Here is a 21,557-nt window from a genome sequence, read left to right as displayed (position 1 = left end):
CATGGCGCTTTACAGTGGTCGGAATAATTTTGTTTCCGTTGTACACCGGTGTAACAACGTTCGGAATGTTTTAATCCCTATCTTGTGAATAGAAGGGGGCGGACAAACAATGGAGGACCGTATAAATCCCTTCAAAATTCGAACGCACAAACACAATAGCTTAGGTGGAATAACACAATACTTAATACGAGTGAACCCCATGACGCCGGTTTCTGTGGCCCAGCGCGAGCGCGACAATCCGCTGTAACTAGGTGTAATTAACAGCAGGATACATCAGCCAGAAGGTCCCTATTGTTTGTTGCGGCGATAGGAATATAGCTTGAAGAGGCTAAACCCATGCTAAGGCGTGCCACGCGAAGCGAACTGTCCTTTTGTTTACTAGTTTGGCACGCGCAGCTGGTTTTTAGTGTTGCTAAAAAACTGCTAGTTCAATTTGTTATTAGTTATTTCATCCTATATGAAATTTCCGCAGTCAAAAAGTGAACTAATTATTGTTTGTTTGGTTGAAATGCATGAGCGTCAGCATCAATCTGTCTCAAAAAATTCCTATTGCATTAATTTATTAATGTATAGTTTATTTATGTACTTACGTTTTAATTTGAAATATCTGCATTCAAGCGTTCAAGTATTTATAAAACATGAATGATAATGAAAGAGGAATAAGGAAATAACATATTACTTATATTATGCTTATATTATAATATCGAAATTAAATGAGGTGCATTGACATAGGCGCAATGACAATCCAACTACAACGTGCAACAGGGGGAAGTCTGGCTGTATGATCATACAATATACGAAAGTACGGTCAATTAAAACTGTAAATCATCAGATAAAGAGGAGGGGGTCTTACTATAGCTTGCTATCTATTGTTAAACCCGACTGTTATTATCTCTCGAACAAGCTTAAAGCAAGCCTATACAATTACTGTGTCTCCGGCTGCCGTTCAGAAACGCCATGTCGAACATATTTTGCTACAGTGAGAAACATGGTACTTTAGCAACTTGTTTCAGATCACTCAAGAAAGGATGCACACGTGCGACACCAGAGGAAAAACAATCAAGTATGCATCTGATCCATTAATAGAAATTGCACAGTGCATGTTACTAGACCTTTGTCCTAACTCAGTAGTTAGGAATAGGGTGTTTGGATAAAAAGCTTCTATTCAACTCGCTTAGACCTAGGGCGTGATGCTATCATCCGATGAAACACGTAACTGAACCCTCTACCTGAACCTGAAGTCCCTTTAGCTGAAACAAAAACTGCGCCTTGAACATGTCCATTTTTTAATCGTCAAATGATTTGTGATTTCATTGAACGTCTTTGATTGAAAGCTTTCAAGTGACAATAACCGAACCGTGTGTTGATTATTTATTAAAGCGTAATTAAGTTTATTCAACATGATCTATTTTGTAAACAATACTTGCCAAGATTGAGCTTGGATTGATCACCGTCACTATTTAACTACTCGCCTGTAATGCGTGCTGAACGACAGACAACTTAAAAATATTAGCAGTGTAACTGTGCAAGTGAACACATTTAGTTAAAATATAACGAAGCCGGCATTTAATCCTTCGAACATATTTATATTTGTTCTTTTAAAACCAGTGTAAGGTTAACGCCAAATCAAAGCAAGCCTTGCAGACTGGTTTTGTTTAAACTGTCGTACATGTACATTAAGTAAAGTTAAGTAAAGCCTGTTTCTACTTCGCAGTGTACATCCCAGCCATAAAACTGCATGAAGGATAACAAGACTCCGTAGACCTGTGCTTCAGGTTTCCAGGAGTCCCGTGTAACGCAATAATATCGAAGGCCTGAGAGTAATACAAATATGAGGCCGTGTATGAAAGGTTTAACAAATTAGAAATTCAAGAATTTTAACATGCTACGTACATGCACATCACTGCCATTTCACAAAAATCGCATCTAATTGTTTAGATAAACCTTTACTTTTATCGATCTCATCCCATTGTCTCAACCACCTGAAAGAAATATAGAGAACATGAGGAAAAGTAACACGTTTACATGCAGGCGAAGGAGTTATACTTCAATATTAATTGCGAACAATACCAACAGCGACTAAAGACCGTTGCCTGTCTTTCACACTTTTACACAAACACACGATCGAAGGTTTATTAAAGGGAGTCGCGGCGCGATATCTATCTAGTTCATTCGAACAAACAAAGGGCTGACCCGAAGTAAGCTTTCTATACTAATGTCCTTTTTATTGTATATTGTAATTACTCTACTTGCTCGCCTCCATTGTCTTGTAAAAGTGACAAAGAATGTGTTGTATTCACACACGAGTTGAAAGAACTTTGCATAACTCATTTGCCTTAAGTTGCATAATGTCTTTCTCAAGGTTATAATCAGTGTGGAGAGGGTGTCTTGCCTCATTTAAAAAGGGTGCTGTTCTTCATACTGGTTGTTGCTTAACTTATGCTAATCTTAAACTTTTATGTACCAATATGGTTTTAATAAATCGCCAAAATTATGACATTAATGAACATTGTGTATCATACGTTTTGATACGATTTAAATAAATGGACGAGGAGGATTACGGTATTAGGTTCTATTTACCACTGGCTTTAACTTCGCCCTGCCATATAAATGAACAAATGTTGCAGATCGTAACAAAAAACTTTCTTATAGTGTTTTATGACATATACGATTTACACATTTGAAAGTGAAACACTCCTCGACTTTAACGAATCACCTGAAGTAAACCGTCTACCCACGCTCCCCGAAAAAACTGTTTCTTTTAATTTTGAAATGAATTGCTTTTAAGGCAAAGAAGTCCATTAAACCCTTTAGTCTCAATATCATTGTACAGCATGTTGTAATCCATATTTAAAAAAGTTAATTTTTGTACTACGCTTTCATCGGACATACCTCAGATTGAGGTTACAATTACGTCGCTCGTCTATGCTACTGGAATATATATATTTAAGGACAAATTAAGCTTTGTAAAGTCCCTATTGTCACACACCATAGATACTTAATTTTGTCTTGAATGAAAAAATAGCCTCAAATTATCGTTTTGTGCTTAAACCTTTCATTACTTGAACCAAGATCTGTACTATAGCTACCAAGACGTACATGCATCAAGTTGGGTCTGCTGGGGGAGGGGAACATTTAAATGATAAACGAGGAAGTCTACCTGCAAAAGCAGCAGCAGTGGTGGTTTAAATAATCGCTATCTAGACTCCTTTTTCTTTGACAGCAACATAAAAAGTGTTTAGGGTGAAAGTCACACAAAGACCCGACGTTGTTTTGTCTTCAGCATTTCCTCTTCCTTAATTGTTATCTGCAATTACTATCGTCAATTAATGAAATCGAGAAAGCAATTAAGTGACGGCACATTGAATATAGTCACTAGGTGCATTTCGCTGAGTGTTTAAAAGATCTAGCGACACATTTTATCGCCACGCGTTCTAGTTTGATTAGTTTAGAAAATTAAACAGTTACTCTGGCGGCTCTCCGTCATTGCTATGAATCTGACATCGAATTTAGTCCAAAATATTAGTAAATTTAGAATTATTAGCTAAAACGTAAATTGCCCTAATTTGTCAGATGATCAAAAATGCCGGTGATCCACGCGGAGGGTACGCTTTCCCGAAGGTAGCGGCGACGAACGGCGACAATATTTTTCTGAATAGTGAATGAACCTTTATTAGTTACGAAAAGCCCCCTTTTCAACAGGCGCGTTTAATTTTTATTAAAATTACTTCATGTCACAAAGTTAATTTATACAGGCAAAACTTTATTCAAGGAAAGAGTTTCAAGAAATGAACGAGAGTAAAATGTAAGTCGGCACAAATATAAGTCATACAACAATGAGTCATATTATGGATCATGTCCCTTTATTTACTGTAATGTATTACTCATTACCTGTTTCATTTGACACTCTCTCTTTTTATCTCCCTTCCCCTTTCTCTTGTTAGAAGGACGGTAAATAATTAAGCACTCAAAATCTGCACCACAAATCTCCAGAAAAACATAAGTCAACGAACCAGTGGGCTGATCCACAACATCCGACACAAATAACAGCTAGCACAAATTTATATGCAGTTAGCTATAGTGTCACTACATACATAATCAGCTGCACGCGCGAAGCTGTTGAACAAAAGGATAGTTCGCTACGGGAGACCGTTTGTTTACATAAGCACTCTAAGGGGGCGTGGATACCCAGGCGACCAGGGGATTAGGCTAGTTACTATATGCCGTCAACAATCGTTTAGCGACCCTATCATTATACACTCTCTCTATTGTATTTTCCACCGCATTAATCGCAGTGTAATCTTCAAATGGTCCACGGGATAAATGTACACATTCTTAATCCAAGTACGGTACTTTCCCCACCTTTAATGATTATGCGTTTTCACACCATCTAAACCTCAGCTAGAATAAGACGACTCCCGTTTACGCCATAACATTTTTGCATAATCATCAAAACTAGCAAATTATTCTTTAGTCGCTTCTGCAGATTATAAAAACAAATTTATCGTTTGCATGGGATAAATTAGTTTATAATCCAACGTATGCGGGGGTCGTCCATTAACTAGCGCGCAAGAGAAAATGCAGCAGATGTACAGCCGCCCTACTGGCACCAGAGACCGAGAAGATGACACAATACGGGTGAGTACAAGTCCAGCACCAGTTCATGTCAATCAATCTGACTTTCCGGCCAATGGCAACGTTGGCTCATGTCACGTAACATAAACACAGAAGAAGAACCCTAGGCAGAATATTCCCAGTTTCCGTGGAGCCTGCACGTGAAGTTGACAAAGAAAAGAGAAGTAGAAAACAATAGACAAAGTTAAGGTAAGAAATCTTAAAATTTGTTTCCTCCTCCCTCCCCTCAACTACAAGTGATATATATAACAGCTATCCCGCTCAGACGCTTTACGGCGCGGTGCGGCGCTTTACTTTCCCCACCTTTAATGATTATGCGTTTTCACACCATCTAAACCTCAGCTAGAATAAGATGACTCCCGTTTACGCCATAACCTTTTTTGCATAATCATCAAAACTAGCAAATTATTCTTTAGTCGCTTCTGCAGATTATAAAATAGCTTCCGATACGACTTCGCTGGGGGCCGCCATTTTTCTTTGTTTCCGGCTGCCGACACATGCGCATTGTTGGCTTGACTTGAAAAATCGGCGCTTGCAGCCTGCACACGCTGTGCCATTTGCCTCGAGAGGCCAAAAATATCAAACACGCTAGATATATTGCTCAGCTGCATGAGAGGCATTAATCTCACCAAAACACCCCCGCAGACGATGAGAAAACGGCGCAGCGCCAATTGCTCACCTTGTGCGGACCGCTTAAGACATTCGTGATCGATCAAAACGAAAATGGCCCTATTGTTATTGAAATCAATTGCATGTGATCAGATATTAAGAGTCAGTTTTGACGACGCGGAGAATGTCAAAATGGACGCACCGAAAGCAAGACCGTTAAATTCATCTTGTGACGAAAGTGGACAAGATCAAGATAGCGAAGAAATTCGACGTCCTACGTCATCAAGTTCGTCTTCTCGTGCAAGCTACTACCCGGAAGGAAAAGGTATTGTTCGAGGGAACAGGGCCATCCAGGGGCGTATCCAGGCATGTGCACGGATGCACTGTGCGTAAAATTTTCTGGGTCAACCATCATATTAATCTCTTTAAATTTAGTGTATTTATCACGAAATATAATCGAAAATCCTCTTCGATGGCAAGTTAAAGTCACATGAATGTGCAAATCCTCTGTATAAATTGTATACGCAGTATTGTTCTGATAGGCCTACCCCATCTCGTTTGCTTTCACAGAACTGATGTAAACAATACTAGTTATCTTCAGAAATCCTATCTTAATCGTCCATCTAGCTGGAACACCCTTCCCAGTAGGCATAGTCGCGTTGGATCAACGTTGACAACAGGTTGATACGTTCAATTGCCGTTGTTCTACCTAAATTCAACGTAAAATCAACGTTGCTCCAGCCACGTCGAAACACCGTCATAATGTGACGTTGACTCAACGTTGTATTTTGGTCATTGACACAACCTTGAAGACATGGATTGTAATTAAAAATATTAATTGTTGAAAACGTGATACTTTGTTTATCAATACTGTAACTAACTTTATCAAAATAGCAAAAAAAAGGTTTAAAGTAAAAGTGACAGTTGTTTTGTGTATATAGTGAACTAGTGAATTTTCTTAGCTTGTTATTCAGAAATACATTCCAATAAACTGAATTCCTTGCAAGGTCAGCTAACACTAGGATGAATAAGTTGCTGTAAATGTGATGGAATGTAGTTAATAAAGTTGACAGTTCTCGGTACCCTGTTATAGATAGACAGGTTGAGGTGACTGTGACTTTCTTATATATATACACATGCCCTGGAAATTTTAACTTAAAGGCCACACATTTATATCCTACATATATTTAGCCATCAAACATGTCCTACTGCTAAACATATCCAGGCTAAAAGGGTGTACCATGCTTAGGTGCAAAACATGCTTAAGAGCTAAATTCGTTGAAAAAATCAGACAGAGCAGGCACTTGGATGTGTTTACAGTGTAGGCCATTTTAATGTCTTTTCATGCAAGAATGTTGTCTAACAACTGGGGTTGATACAATGTTGTTATTTGACGTTGAGACAACGTTGTTATCTGAGGTTGAGTCAACTTTCAAATCCAATGTTAATCAAACTTATTATCAACGTTATGGTTCAACGCTGTTTCAACGTTAAAACAACATATTTTGCCCGCTGGGTTTATCTCTTTTAAATGGAGGGTTAAGACAGACAAAAGACTACTAATGCATTAGTACACTGCACTAACCGAACTAGGGATACCCGAACTGAGCGCCAGGGCACGTGCTGCACAAAAATCCTATGTGACTAAGTTCCTATACAATCACGTTCTTGTATGGAAGACGATCCTTTTATGCATGTGTGGCGGCATTGTAACGACAACAGCGCCAGGGTAGCCCGATATCTGACTAAAGTGGTTAATTCTTATAACATTATAGAGGCAAATAGAGCCGAAATAAAAATCGAATTAGAAATTCAATCAGAATTTAATCGGTTACATAAAAGATATTTAAAGATGAATCCTAACTTGATTATACATGATATGTAATCATCATACAGATTCAGTGAACGTGACAGGTTAGCCTGTTCTTGGTTTAGCTCATAGTTTAGCTATTGAAGCGGGGAGATGGTCACGCCGCCCTAGAAATATGAGACTGTGTACATGTGGAATTGATGACAAAAGAGTAGACAAAAGAGCAAGTAATTTGTTTCTGTCCAAAAACAAAACAGGTTAGAGAAAACTACAAATAGACTGACTTTTCAGAAATTACGTCTGTTAAGATACTTCATGGTATATTACCACTTCATAGGATAAGAATTACTACTTCATGATAAAAGGCGACTTCATTGGTTAAAAAATAAGGACCCTTAGGAGACTTCGTAGTATATTACCACTTCATGGTACATTGTATCCAAACATGTTTCAGTTCTGGTTGGATGTGGAAATTAGGCGTAAAGGTCGATATGATGTTTCATTCTAGACCATGATTTCCAGAGTGACGAGTGTATTTGAAATGGGGTGTGTGTGTGTGTGTGTGTGGGGGGGGGGGGGGGGGGGGGAATAACATTACTCACTCACATGATAGTGCGTATTTTATCTCGTTGGAGCTGTTATTTTCAGATGTTCTCGTAGACACCCGTGAGATTAACTTCTATAAATAATGTACTTTATTTCAAGAGCTCCGGTCCAGTGACGGAAAGCATAAAGCTAGTTTTTATGTACAGACACAGATGTGTCTGTACATATAGCCATCATCTGCGTCTGTCGTCGCCGTCGTCGCTGTCATCGCCGTCGTCGCCGTCGCCGTGCACTTTTACCGATAACACGATAAGTGGAAAACCATTTTACCTTTTGACTTGAAACTTGCAGAACTGATGAATATTCATAATACGCAGGTCAAGTTCGAAAATCAGCATGATCGTGTTACTCGATCCAATCGGGTTACTATTAGGGAATTTATGCTGTTTTTTCACTTTTTTCAGCATATATGCAGCACCGATAACACGATAAGTGGAAAACCATTTTACCTTTTGACTTGAAACTTACAGAACTGATGAATATTCATAATACGCAGGTCAAGTTCGAAAATCAGCATGATTTGGTCACTTTTAGGGAATTTATGCTGTTTTTTCACTTTTTTCAGCATATATGCAGCACCGATAACACGATAAGTGGAAAACCATTTTACCTTTTGACTTGAAACTTACAGAACTGATGAATATTCATAATACGCAGGTCAAGTTCGAAAATCAGCATGATTGGGCCATTTTGAGGGAATTTATGCTGTTTTTTCACTATTTTCAATATAAATGCAACACTGATAACACAATATAAGAAAAACGGATTGGCCAATTGTAATTATACTCACAGGAGTGGTCAATCTTACTAAAACGCAGGTAGAGTTCGAAAATCAGCATAATCAGGCCATTATTTTAGAAGTTATACTGTTTTTTCACATTTCCTCAGATTCAATTATTAGGCATGTTAACAGTCTCATTATTTAACTAATAAGATGCCTAAAAGTGTTTGTTTGATATTTCCTGCATCTTTACAACATTGTTAGTTGATTATGTAAAAAACATGGTAAACTTGTTATCATGTATTGTGTAATAAAGTGTCAAAAATGGAAATAAACTCACATCATTGCAGTTTGTCAGATTCAATCATCCACTATGTTCAGAATCTCAGAATGGAGGAAATTGGATATTTAACACTGTTCTATTGATACTTTTCCCATCTCATCAATTTTCTTAGTTGGTCATATAAAAATGGCAGTAAAATGTTTATTTTGTTTTATGTTAAAAAAGTGTTAAAAATGGAAATAAACCCATTTCAGAACAGTGCTGTCTTGTTTACATTTTGGCATTTTCAAGGTGTGACTTTGAAGTTCCATGGGCCTGAAGACCTTTGCTCGTCGCATTTTCTGAATATCTGTGATACAAATATTTTATAATTAAAAATTGATGGTCATTAAGCTGTTAAACATTATGTAATATTGCATCAAAATTTGAAGAAACCCCTATTTTGGACACTGCTTCCATGATGACCATTTAAGGAAAATCATGTCACTTACTGTTCTCAAACTTACAGGAAAGAAACATGGGACTAAAATACAGCTTCAGTAGGCAATGCAGTCTGTTTGGTATTTTTTTTTTATGTACAGACACAGATGTGTCTGTACATATAGCCGTCATCTGCGTCTGTCGTCGCCGTCGTCGCCGTCGCCGTCGCCGTCGCCGTGCACTTTTACCGATAACACGATAAGTGGAAAACTGTTTTTTCTTTTGGCTTGAAACTTACAGAACTGATGAATATTTGTAATACGCAGGTCAAGTTCGAAAATCAGCATGATCGGGTCACTAATAGGGAATTTATGCTGTTTTTTCACTTTTTTCAGCATATATGCAGCACCGATAACACGATAAGTGGAAAACAATTTTACCTTTTAGCTTGAAACTTACAGAACTGATGAAAATTCATAATACGCAGGTCAAGTTCGAAAATCAGTGTGATTGGGTCATTTTGAGTGAATTTAGGCTATTTTTTTCTCTTTTTTCAGCATATATGCAGCACTGATAACACCATAAATGGAAAACCATTTTACCTTTTGGCTTGAAACTTACAGAACTGATGAATATTCGTAATACGCAGGTCAAGTTCGAAAATCAGCATGATCGGGTCACTAATAGGGAATTTATGCTGTTTTTTCACTTTTTTCAGCATATATGCAGCACCGATAACACGATAAGTGGAAAACCATTTTACCTTTTGGCTTGAAACTTACAAAACTGATGAATATTCATAATACGCAGGTCAAGTTCGAAAATCAGCATGATTGGGTCACTTATAGGGAATTTATGCTGTTTTTTCACTTTTTTCACCATATATGCAACACTGATAACATGATAAGTGAAAAATCATTTTACCTTTTGGCTTGAAACTTGCAGAACTAATGAATATTCATATTACGCAGGTCAAGTTCGAAAATCAGCATGATCGGGTTATTTTTAGGGTAGTTATGCTGTTTTTTCACTTTTTTCAGCATATATGCAGCACCGATAACACGATAAGTGGAAAACCATTTTACCTTTTGGTTTCAAACTTACAGAACTGATGAATATTCATAATACGCAGGTCAAGTTTGAAAATCAGTATGATCGGGTCATTTTTAGGGAAGTTATGCTGTTTTTCACTTTTTTCAGCATATATGCAACACTGATAACATGATAAGTGGAAAACCATTTTACCTTTTGGTTTGAAACTTACAGAACTAATGAATATTCATAATACGCAGGTCAAGTTTGAAAATCAGCATGATTGGGTCATTTTTAGGGAAGTAATGCTGTTTTTTCACTTTTTTCAGCATGTATGCAACACCTTTGTGCTATATGATGGTACTGTATGGATGTCAGTCTATAAAATTGTCCCTTGGGTGATCACTAATTAAATTAAGGTCTATAAAGTCACTTGCCTACTCATTAATTTTCAATTGGCCATTAAATGAGATTACATAAAAGACTCCTTGAGATTTCCCTGTAAAGTCCCATAGGTTTAGCTCTCTTAACTGTGTCACAAAATTAGGATTTGGTGATAATTGTGCAGATAAATAGTGTTTAACATTGCAAATAAATTTACAACAAAAAGAATGTGTTATGCCAACATGCTATAGATGAATAACAGTGCTTTATTTTTCTCAAACTTGGTGGGGTTATTAATATCAAGTTAATACAGCTAGATTAAAAGTTTGAATAGCAGCTTTATTGGAATTTTTTACGTTTTATTTAAATTTTTTTTTAAATTATTTTTTAAACACTAGTATCTTCAAGATGTGATTTTTTACTCCCATCCACCAGAAGTGCTGTGCATTTTCTGTATTTTTGTATATAATTGTTATTTCTTCAGATTTAATTCTTAGGCATGTTAACAGTCTCATTATGGAACTAATAAGATATGTAAAAGTGTTGTTTTGACATTTTCTGCTTCTTAACAATATTGTTAGTTGATTATATAAAAATGACGGTAAACCTGTTATAATATTGTGCATTGTGTAATAAAGTATCATAAGTGGAAAGGAACTCATCATTGCAGTTTGTCAGATTTAATCATTCACTATGTTCAGCATCTGCAAATGGAGCAAATTGGACATTGAAAATTGTTCTATTGATATTTTTCCTATGTCAACAATTTTCCTAGTTGAACATTTAAAAATGACAGTTTATTGATCATTTTGTTTTAAAAAAGGCGTTGAAATGGAAAGAAAATCATTTCAGTACAGTTACCTCTTGTTTACATTTTGGCATTTTGAAAGTGTGACTCTAAACTTCCATGGCCTTGAAGACCTTCCCAAATCACATTTTCTGAATATTCATGATACTTTTATTTTTTTATAAAAAATTTGATGGTCATTATGCTGTTAAGTATTAAGTTTTATTGCATGAAAGTTGAAGAAAACCCTATTTTGGACACTGCTGCCAGGATAGCGATTAAGGGAAAACCATGTTACTTACGATACTGAAACTTACTGGAAGTTTCATAAGACAGAAGTGCAGCTTGTGTTTGAAAACCAGTGTGATTGTTTTCTGTTTTGGAAGCAATGCAGGTTTATAGAGTGCTATACTGGCATTTTCAAGTTGTGACTTATCACTCCCATATGCCAGGAGCCCTGTACTCTTACTTTGTAACATTTTCTGTATTTTGTTAAGTTACAAGAATGATTCTTAGGATTAACATACAGCAAAAAAAAAAAAAAAAAAAAAAAAAAAAAAAAAAAAAAAATTAATAATAATAATATATATATATATATTTTTTTTTAATGAGTTTAAGCAATTTTTTTTGTGTGTAATTTTCACTGTACCTCATTCTGGCATTTCCAAAGTTTAACTCTTATCAGCCTGACACCTTAGGGACTATTTCCAGACCCTATCACGCTAACTGTGGATCGATCTATCTCCATGGGAATTCTCGCTAAATTGCAATCAATGTAAGTGGCTTAGTTGTCTGTCACGCCTACTGAAACTGGCATGCCAGAATCCTGAGACTCTCAAACTGAAAGCAATTTAGTGAGAAACCCCTTGGAGTTGGATTGATCCTGTTAGATTGATCTAGGTATGGGAACTTAGTCTAATGCTTGATACACATTTTACTTTCATCCTAATCCAATGTTATGCAAAATAAGAATTTGATGTTGGCTATGCAGTTACAGTAAGCATAATACATTAGTTCATCAGAATTGTCAGTATCCTATTTCCTGCGTTTTTATTTTCTGGTTTTTGTCTGTACATTTGACAGCTTTGCTGCCTTGTTTGTTTTACCCATTTAGTTTTGAGATTTTTCAGATTTCAGGACGATTAAAAACTGACAATATTTGGACGTTGAATCATGATGGGTCTAAGGCACTAGATGTATAAGACAAACGAAGTGTATAAATAAACGCATTGCCTGCCTTTAAACTAGGGCATAAAATTGACCATGTGTGGTTTGATTGACGGCCCAGGTTTATAGATGTGGCTAGTACACAGTAGCAAGAATGTATGTCTTTCCACTGTAGGTAGAGAACTCTATTAGGCAGAGAGGTTTTAATTTTGCTCCACACTAAGTGTACATTAATATCTTTAACAAACCGTCTATTCCATTATTCGTGTTATAGAAGTATCTCTTTTGTAACTATGACATAAATGTTATGACTTGCAATAACAAGCTGTAAAATAGGCTTTTCTATTGATATGCAACATAAATGTTTCGAAAATATCTCGGTCGTTTAAAAAGATTGACCTCCTGGCTTATATACTTAATGAAAACGCTTAGGTCGGAAAGTCTGAAATCTGAATCATTTGAAACAGTCAACTGTCCAGATAGATGTTGGGGAGAATGAAATGCTGGGGATTCATAAAACTGGTGTAGAGCCGCATTTTGCAACTGCAACGCATTTTGCAACCAAAGAAAATCGTGAAAACGAATTTTTCAACCGGAACGCATTTTGCAACCAGAATTTTTTTCTTAGTCAATAAATAGCTAGTATGAATTTCTATAGAGGTAGAATTGGAATGGGGACGGGGTTGTCTCGGCTAGGTACGCTTACATTGGTCAAGCTTTCCCTGTGGTGGACAATTTATTATATACATGCATAATCTATTTAACATTGTTACTTCCTAAACCATCATAGTTAGGAACTTGATACGTTGGGGATTAATAAACCTATCATTATAGGGATTTGCAAAGGCTCTTCGGAATTCAATTGTGACTTGGGGTGTGGTCGACCCTGGGGGTGGTCTATTCTAATTTTTACATCGTATTTTATGCTAGGAACATGAAACGTGGCTACATACTATTTTGAATGTGGAAGGGCACTTCGGATTTTTTTTTTTTTTTTTTTTTTTTTTTGGGGGGGGGGGTCCTGGGGGCGGTTGAGTCTAATTGACATTGTTATTCCTGCTATATCTACCCTGTATCCTTAGACCAATAAAGCTTGGAACGTAAGGCTATGGGGATTGAAAAATCTGTCTTTGGGGATGTGTATGGGTCTTTCTGGATTTTTGTGACATTGGGTGTGGCCGCCCCTGGGGAGGTTGATTTTAAATTTTACATCGTTATTCGTGCTTCTACCCTTACGCCATTACAGTTGGGAACATGAAACCTTCCGGGCTGATAAGCTTACCATTGAGGATATGCATAGGTTTCCGGGAATGTTAGTATGATATTTCAGGTGTGGCTATCCCGGGGGGTGGTTGATTCTATTTTTCACAACTTTATTTCTGCCATCTATACCCTTAATAAGGAACATGAAACTGAGATTGATGAACCAGTCATTTTAATGAATGTGCATGGGTCCTTGAGAAATGTAGAGAACAGCAGAAGCACATACAGAACTAAATGGACTTCCAGCCATATGCATAAATATAGGTCAGGGAATCCAATTAAAAACTAATTCAAGGCCCCACACACTCGATCAGGAATCCTAGCGTTTAACTGCTGTTGTGTCTTAACACAAAACAAAAATGTTTATTTCCCAAGAGCAGTAATTAACATGTGTGTTTTATGTTAAAGAACAATGGGACTTGGACCCTACATGTAGGATTCCTGAGAGTATGGGGTCTTGAATGGGTTTTAATTAACTTGACCTATATTCAAGAATACGACTGAAGGTCTGTTATTTAGTACTGTCTGCTGCTTTCTCTACATTTCCCCTTCCTTCCTAACTCGAAGACCGCCATCAGATTCACACATAGAATGTAGTGCTAGCTGGGTCGGTCCAACTCTGCAAGGAATCTTAAGTGCAATCTATGGAATCAGCTTCATTGCCTGACAAACCACTAATCACTCCACCCCCTAGGGACGGCCACACCCCAAGTCACACTAATGTAGCCCACCCATGCACCAAAGACTCATGTTTCTTATTCGAATGGTCTAGGGGGAAATAAATTGCGGTAATATATATGTGTACCATCCCCAGGGACAGCCACACCCCAGGTCACAAAAAAAAAAAAAAAAAAAAAAAAAAAAAACTGCCTATGCACACCCCGACATTATAGTTTCCTCAACCTAAAGACCTATGGGTATATAGCAGAAAATACAATTTAAAGATAATAATCAACCACCCCTAGGTCACCAAAGTCACCAAAAATCCGAAGGACACGTGAACATCCCTAATGGCAAGTTTAAATATCCCCAACGTCTCATGCTCCTCACCTAAATGGATAGAGGATACCAGTAACAACGATATAAAAAATATATCCCCCCCCCCCAAACGACGGAAAGGTCGGATAATTAATTGTATAAGTGATGTATTTTTGGTTTTGTATGTTCTGTTAAATATTGTATTCTGCTCGGAGATGGTAACATAAAAATATATCTATCTATCTATGTATCTAAGTGCCCTTCAACTCTCAGGTAGCCTTTGCCTTGAGGGCATCTAAATCCTCGGTCACAATCGGCCGTACGGGCTCTTACGGGCTGTTTGCGTCCAAATTTTGCGCAGAATCTCACGTCCCACGCAAGGCCTTCTTACGCAATCTCGAGTTCGCAGACAGTCCGTAAGCACGTACGGAGGATGTTGGACATGTCCAAAAGATTCTACGAATAGCCTGCGAACAGCGAGGCCGCAAGCGTAACTTGCTCCCCTCGCACGGAGATAGCAAGAGAGAGAGACGCGTGGTGTGCAAGACGCATTGGTTGATTTTGGATGATACCAGATATAAGTACAACTTTTACAAGATTCATCTAAAGCTGACCACGGCAGTGGCGAATCCAGAATTATTAGAAGGGGGGCGGATGCCAAGAACGTCCTCAGATTGTCAGTGTTCGACAGAGTTTAGTAAAAGCGACTCAATCACAAGGTATATTTAACAAGCTAGCTTTTACGTTGTTCTGACACTCAGGGAACGTACAAACGTACCGCACTTGGCTAACCTGATAGACAAGAAGTCAATTTTAATATCTTCAGTGATATATATTGTTCTCAATCCGAAAGAGACGAGAAGGCAATTTTCACATTTGTTCAAGTGACTTCGTTAGCCGAAGATCGGGAGCAAGATATAGTTACCGACCCCAGGCAGCGATACGAGAGGGCAATTTTCGTATGTTCAGCAGGAGCTCGATCGCGATCCGAGCAAATCGGGAGGCAATTTTCATTTTTAGTCCATGGGCCAAATACCGAAACCTCCCCCCCTTAGTGATTTTCGTTCACTATGTTTAGGTAGCTTAGATAGCTTAGGTCCTTAGCTTTCATTTTCTGCTTGTTTGCCATAAAACTGGTGGTGGGTGTGTGTGCAACAGCCGTTGCCATGGTAACACACGGGTTAAATATTGAAATTTCTAAGACCAACAAAATCTCAAACATTTCAAATACATTTACTAAATAGAATTCAAAATCATCCCAACATGTAGTCTAAGAAGTGCACTATACTTAACGATTAACAAAATCGACCAAGATGGCGGCAAATTAAAGATGGCAGAAAAATTTTGCTTTTTTTATTAAAGAAATTTTGATAATTTTTTTTTGTATTTTAATATTTATTAAATTATCAAAGAATTGCAATATCTGAGATATATTGATGTACCAGTGTAGCATGAAATCTTTACTCTCTGCCTAAAGTGTTTGTTACAGAAACTATAGTGTTTGTTACACATAAAATATTGAACAATATGATACACTCTGGCTAGAAGATTAATAGAAATTCATATTCCAAAAGAATGTTACTTAGACTGGGTTCTCAAACTTAAATCGATCCATCTGGATCGACCTAACTCCCTGGGGGTTCAGGCTTAATTGCTCTCAGCTCAGGATGCTTAAATGTCTGTCACGCCTACCGAATCAACTGGGTGTAAAGATAATTACCCCCCGACAGCTTTACTAGTGACAGACGTTTAAGCCGGTCAAGTTGACAGCAGTTTAGTGAGACTCCCCAGGGAGATAGATCGATCCGAATATATGTGGGAATGGTCTCTCTATGCGGGAATTGATTTTATTGAGCTGAAACTTACCCCCCTCCCCGAATATATTAACTGTTATATATAGCTTACATCCTAAGATCTCATTTTCTGCTTGTTTTCTATTAAACTGGTGGTGGGGGTGACTGACCCAGCCATTGCCATACTAACACAGGGGTTAGAAATTTCTAAGACCAAGAAAATTTCATACATTTCAAATATATTAACTTCAACAATAATGTAAACTGATCTAAAATATGAAGACATTTATATTTGTGGTATGATGGCAAAAATTTCTTTGAACATCCAAGATGGTGTTATTATTTCTAGATGTTAGCAATATCAAAATGGCGGCCAATTTAAGGTGATTTCTAAACCTGTTTCTACTGTTAGTAACTAATGTTGAAAATTTAACAAAATGACATTGGGATCGAGAAATGTTAAGAATTTTGATATCCATAAGATATTTAGTCTTTACTTAAAATAGTCTGGTTTTGAGTGAAAAGCAACTAGTTTGCAAATATTGATGGTGATTTTGCATTTCTATACAATTATATTTTAAGTTAAGTATTATAAAAAAGTACATGGTATATTCAATTGAAGTTTGTGGATATATTGATTTTTTCCAAAATGAGATTAAAGGGCAGTTTTTTTTTTAATAACTTGTTTCTCAAGCTCCACCGACCTCAAAATGGCCCAAATTATTTCACCGACGTCCGACTAATCATACTGTTCGATCGGAAACACGAAACCTCACAAGTTTCACGGTACTCCCGCGTTACATGACTGCCTACAAGATCAAAACGAAGGGTATTTAAGCCAAAGTAAACGATTGCTTCATTTCCATCAGCTACCGGTTTTTAAGCCAATCAGTGCTTCGATGAAATTAATGCAACAATGGCAGAAGAAGTTTACTTAAGCAGGAATTTGACCACTGTCGTGTGGCTCAGTGTTATAGTGAAGGAAGGACCAAAGATATTATGCAAAAAAGTCTGTCCGGCCAGTGTTAAAGACGTTTTAGGCAATTTTATTGTCTGCTTACTGTCTGAAATGAAAATATCAATTGCAACACTAGACACGTGTGGAAGATTTCAACGGGGAGCCAGCAGCCCCCACCCTGAGCTTCAGAGATAACTTGACACTAACCTCTTCACTATTAGCCTATCTTCATCGTGTCAAGTTACCTCTGACCACATTCGATTGCCTCCGCCGCCCGCCAATCAAATTTAAAGCCCGCACTCAATGACTCATTGAACGATCTAGCCAATGAACGCGAACGAGTCAAAGCGCGCTTTGTTCAAATCCGGACCAATCAAAGATAAGGCTGAATATCAGGGACTTGCCGTAACCTGTGGGCAGCACGCAAAATACATCATCCCTCAGTAGATAATTATGCAGGGCATCAAACTGCTCTGGTTTCAATTCCGATATACTCCATGCTTTCTTTGTGTACGGTTATGCACTCGGATGTCTCCGCACTCGACAATAACTATGTTGTTAGTATGGAGCTTGCGGAATCAGCCGAGGATTGCCGATTGACGGTCAACCAATCAGCGTTTTCACCAAACTTTGGTGAAAAATTTTGAAACATGGATTCGATTGGCTTATATAAACTAGGTCAAACTATTTTCGTCAGAGGTAACTTGACACGATGAAGATAGGCTATAGTGAAGAGGTTAGTGTCAAGTTATCTCTGAAGCTCAGGGTGGCAGCCCCAGGAGAAAAAATAGGTTATTAACCGAATGTAAGAATGTCTGTCACTACCGTAGTAGATATTGACATTAAGTACATTCAGAGAACAGTTGGCAGTAAACACCAAAAGAGGCAGGCTCAACTTAAGTCTCCGAGAGCATCCAAAAACAGCGCATTGGATGTTTTAATGCAGCACTCGCGTACTCCTGAAATTCTCCAGAAATAATGTGAGTATTTATTTCGTTTTATCAGTCTAGAGTGTCATAGTATTTTAAGGTGAATATATTTTAAGCATTTGACATGTTGATAAATTAATGTCCTATTTTGCACTTTCACAAAAACGTATGTTAAATGCTAATTGCTCGCTTACAACAGCAGAGGTTTCTATACTGAAGCAATGTGTCTTTGACATTTTTTTTATTAATTTAAGCCAGGTAATAGCTGTTAACTATCATTTGCTTTGGATAATGCGCCTGTCAACATGAATTCATCGTTCAGTTTTCCACCAAGTTTTTAATGCGTATGTAGATATTAAGGTTACAAGGCCCGTAGTCAGCAATTTCAAAAGAGGGGTCTTTTTCTAAAAAAAGTGGGCCATTTGCCATAAAACCTTCATGCACCTAGATCAATTTTGACCCCGAGCAGACCTTTTCCTGATAAAAAGGGTGGTTCGTTCAAATCGTTCAGAACTCCTTGGCTATGGACCTGTGACCTGACAGTTCAGTTTTATCATTATTTTTAAAGAACTTTTTCTATTAAATAAGTTAAGTTTTTGCTGCCATTTAGATTAAATGAAAAATTTAGACCACAGGTCCATAACAGGCCATATTACCCTTGCTGTTTTTTTTTTCAACAATCACTCTAAGCAGTCGTTTTCTGTCTTTTGAATTGTACAATTCCTATGCAGCTAACAGAAGGCACAGTTAACTTATCTGATATAATTTTTTTCAGTGAATCTCCAAGTAATGCAAGGCAGACAATGTATAATTCCATTTCGCAAGTAGTGGAAGGCTTCAATGTTGGTTTTCCGACTGCACAGGCCAAAGATCTTGAAAAACGCATAGCAGAGACACTGACAGAGGAACTATGGTATAAAAGCCAATATGCAGAGAGAGACTTGCTAGCTTAGTGCAGCTGCCATAGTGACAATTAAGGAAGGCGATTTAACAAGATGATTCTCAAACTTACTGAAAGATTCAAAGGTCTGAAATATAGCCTGATTGGATTCTTTTTATGGAAGTAATGCTGTTTTTAGGAAATGTTCATTTTTCACATGTATTTTCATGTGTGGGACTTGGAACTCCCATGGGCATGATGCCATATTCTTTCACGATGGCCATGTTACATGAAGTACATAATTTAAATTTGGTGATGATTTCCACTTAATCATTAAATCATACTTAGTATTGCATTTAAGCAATAATAACTCTTCCTTTGAGCAGGTATAATTCCCTGCTTTGAGATTCAAAATTCCGCAAGAAATACATTCTAAACAACACACGGAAATATATTATATTGCATTTCACCACTAAAACGGCTGTTATTGTAGAAAAACTAAAAACTGTGCTTGTCAATAGGGCTTTCGATGCCTTTTTTCCCGGTCATCAAGGCATTCGTTGCCAAGGATTTTGGCGCATCACGCGGATTCTCGCGTGCAGTCGAGACCAAAATAACACAGGCGCATGACACAATCCTCAGACGTAAGTTGCGAGTTTTTGTACAGTGTGTCGGATAACGAAAAGCCCAGAACTGCACACGTTGTGAATATGAGCAATTAAGACGATTATATGGTATGAATCTTATTTTATTGCAATAAAGTGTTGTTGTTGTCTGCTTTTCCTGCGGTTTTAAGTAGGTCATCAGAAAACCCCGCTCGATATGCTATGTTAGAGAGGGCTCCGTCAGTTAAAAATCACTTAAGAGATTTTAACAAAAAAACCGTACGTTTAGGAAAAAAAACCCGGATTAACTTTGAATGAAGGAATGGGGTCGCTGACCATTGGTGAGTACGGGAAAATTGCCGTTTACTCCAGGAAAATCCAATTTTTGGCCAAAACGAAGAGTTATTATGACTTTAAGATTGACAAAAAACTGTTTTGTGCACTGCCATCATGAGTGCATAGATAGGCAAACTGTAATTTACAAAAAAATGATTCGTAGAATTGACATTCATTAAGAAAAATAAACCATTGAAAAGGAATTGCTGTTTTTATCCAAAAATTGCTTTACTGTGTTGAAACAAATATTTACCATTGTCTAGTGTAGTTTTGAAAATGAGTGACCAAAAAGTCATTATTTTGAAAAATTTTTTTATTCTTCCCCCCTCCGACCTCTGACAATAAGAATTGTTTGAGAAAAAACTTAATAAAAGAAACCTGCCTTATTTTACTTCTCTAGCAGTTTGAAGCTGAGTTGTGGCATATACATCTAAATGTTTTATTCCATCTATTTATATAGATGAACACCATCTTAGATCGCATTCACAACGAGTTGAGCCATGGCTTTACAAATCCGGGAACTAAATATGGCGGACGTACATGAAAGAAAAACCGCCTAATCTTTTAATAGTCTCTCCGCCTCTCACACGCCTCCCCACACGTCGTCCCTGCGGGGGTACAGTCTTTAAATCTCGGCTTCGTTCGCCATGCGGAATATACCTGAGAAATATTAAGTGCGCATGCTCATTGGTCTTGGGTCAGCTAATTAGCTAGTTCCCCTTCTTCAGTTGAAAGAACGCACCCAACGAAACAACAAAGACATCAGCTATCAGAACGGACTGCCCTATCTGACGCAAAAATTCTGCCCTCCTCCTCCTCCTCCGTCTACTGGGGCTGGGAATCTCCGTGAATATCTCCGTGGGAAGCCAATTCATTGCTACTTTTCGGGCCAATTCATTTCTTTTTCGTCTCTGTTTTGAAAGATAATAGAACAGAAGAGCCGTTTTCCTTCGATCGCCTCCAGCCATCATGCTTTCTTCACCTCGAGTTTAATTGATGAGCATGCGCACTAAATATTTCTCAGGTAGCTTCCGCATGGCGAACGGAGTCGAGATTTAATGACTGTACCCCCGCAGGGACGACGTGCGGGGACGCGTGTGAGAGGCGGAGAGACTATTAAAAGATTAGGCGGTTTTTCTTTTATGTACGTCCGCCGTATTTAGTTCCAGGATTCTCAAAGCCATGGCTCAACTCGTTGTGAATGCGATCTTAGATTGTAACAAAAACTCGGTTTCAGAAAATCATAGCAAACAAAATTAACTAATGGGACTAAGTTGGTTGGAGATAATAAAAATTCCGATGGAAGAATATATTATGTCAATTTTAGCTAGTGTGTATTAGAATATTGATGGCCATTTTAA

General features: G+C 37.6%; 1 protein-coding gene across 1 annotated transcript in view; it reads left to right on the top strand.

Annotated features, from left to right (window-relative positions):
• Positions 1–5,352: 5,352 nt before the first annotated feature.
• The window catches only part of LOC147763947 (uncharacterized), a 37,636-nt gene continuing 21,431 nt past the window's right edge, over positions 5,353–21,557 (top strand). Inside the window, exon 1 of the mRNA XM_087002204.1 lies at positions 5,353–5,569. Coding sequence (XP_086858330.1) covers positions 5,359–5,569 — 211 coding nt within the window. The 5' untranslated portion in view covers positions 5,353–5,358. The remainder of the gene's footprint in view (positions 5,570–21,557) is intronic.

Source organism: Lingula anatina, chromosome 1 (genome assembly GCF_051362555.1).
Source record: "Lingula anatina isolate TDL-2025a chromosome 1, LinAna3.0, whole genome shotgun sequence".
In the NCBI taxonomy this organism is placed as follows: Eukaryota; Metazoa; Brachiopoda; class Lingulata; order Lingulida; family Lingulidae; genus Lingula; species Lingula anatina.
The sequence above is the reverse complement of the archived record's forward strand: the minus strand, read 5'-3'. Positions and strand labels throughout refer to the sequence as shown.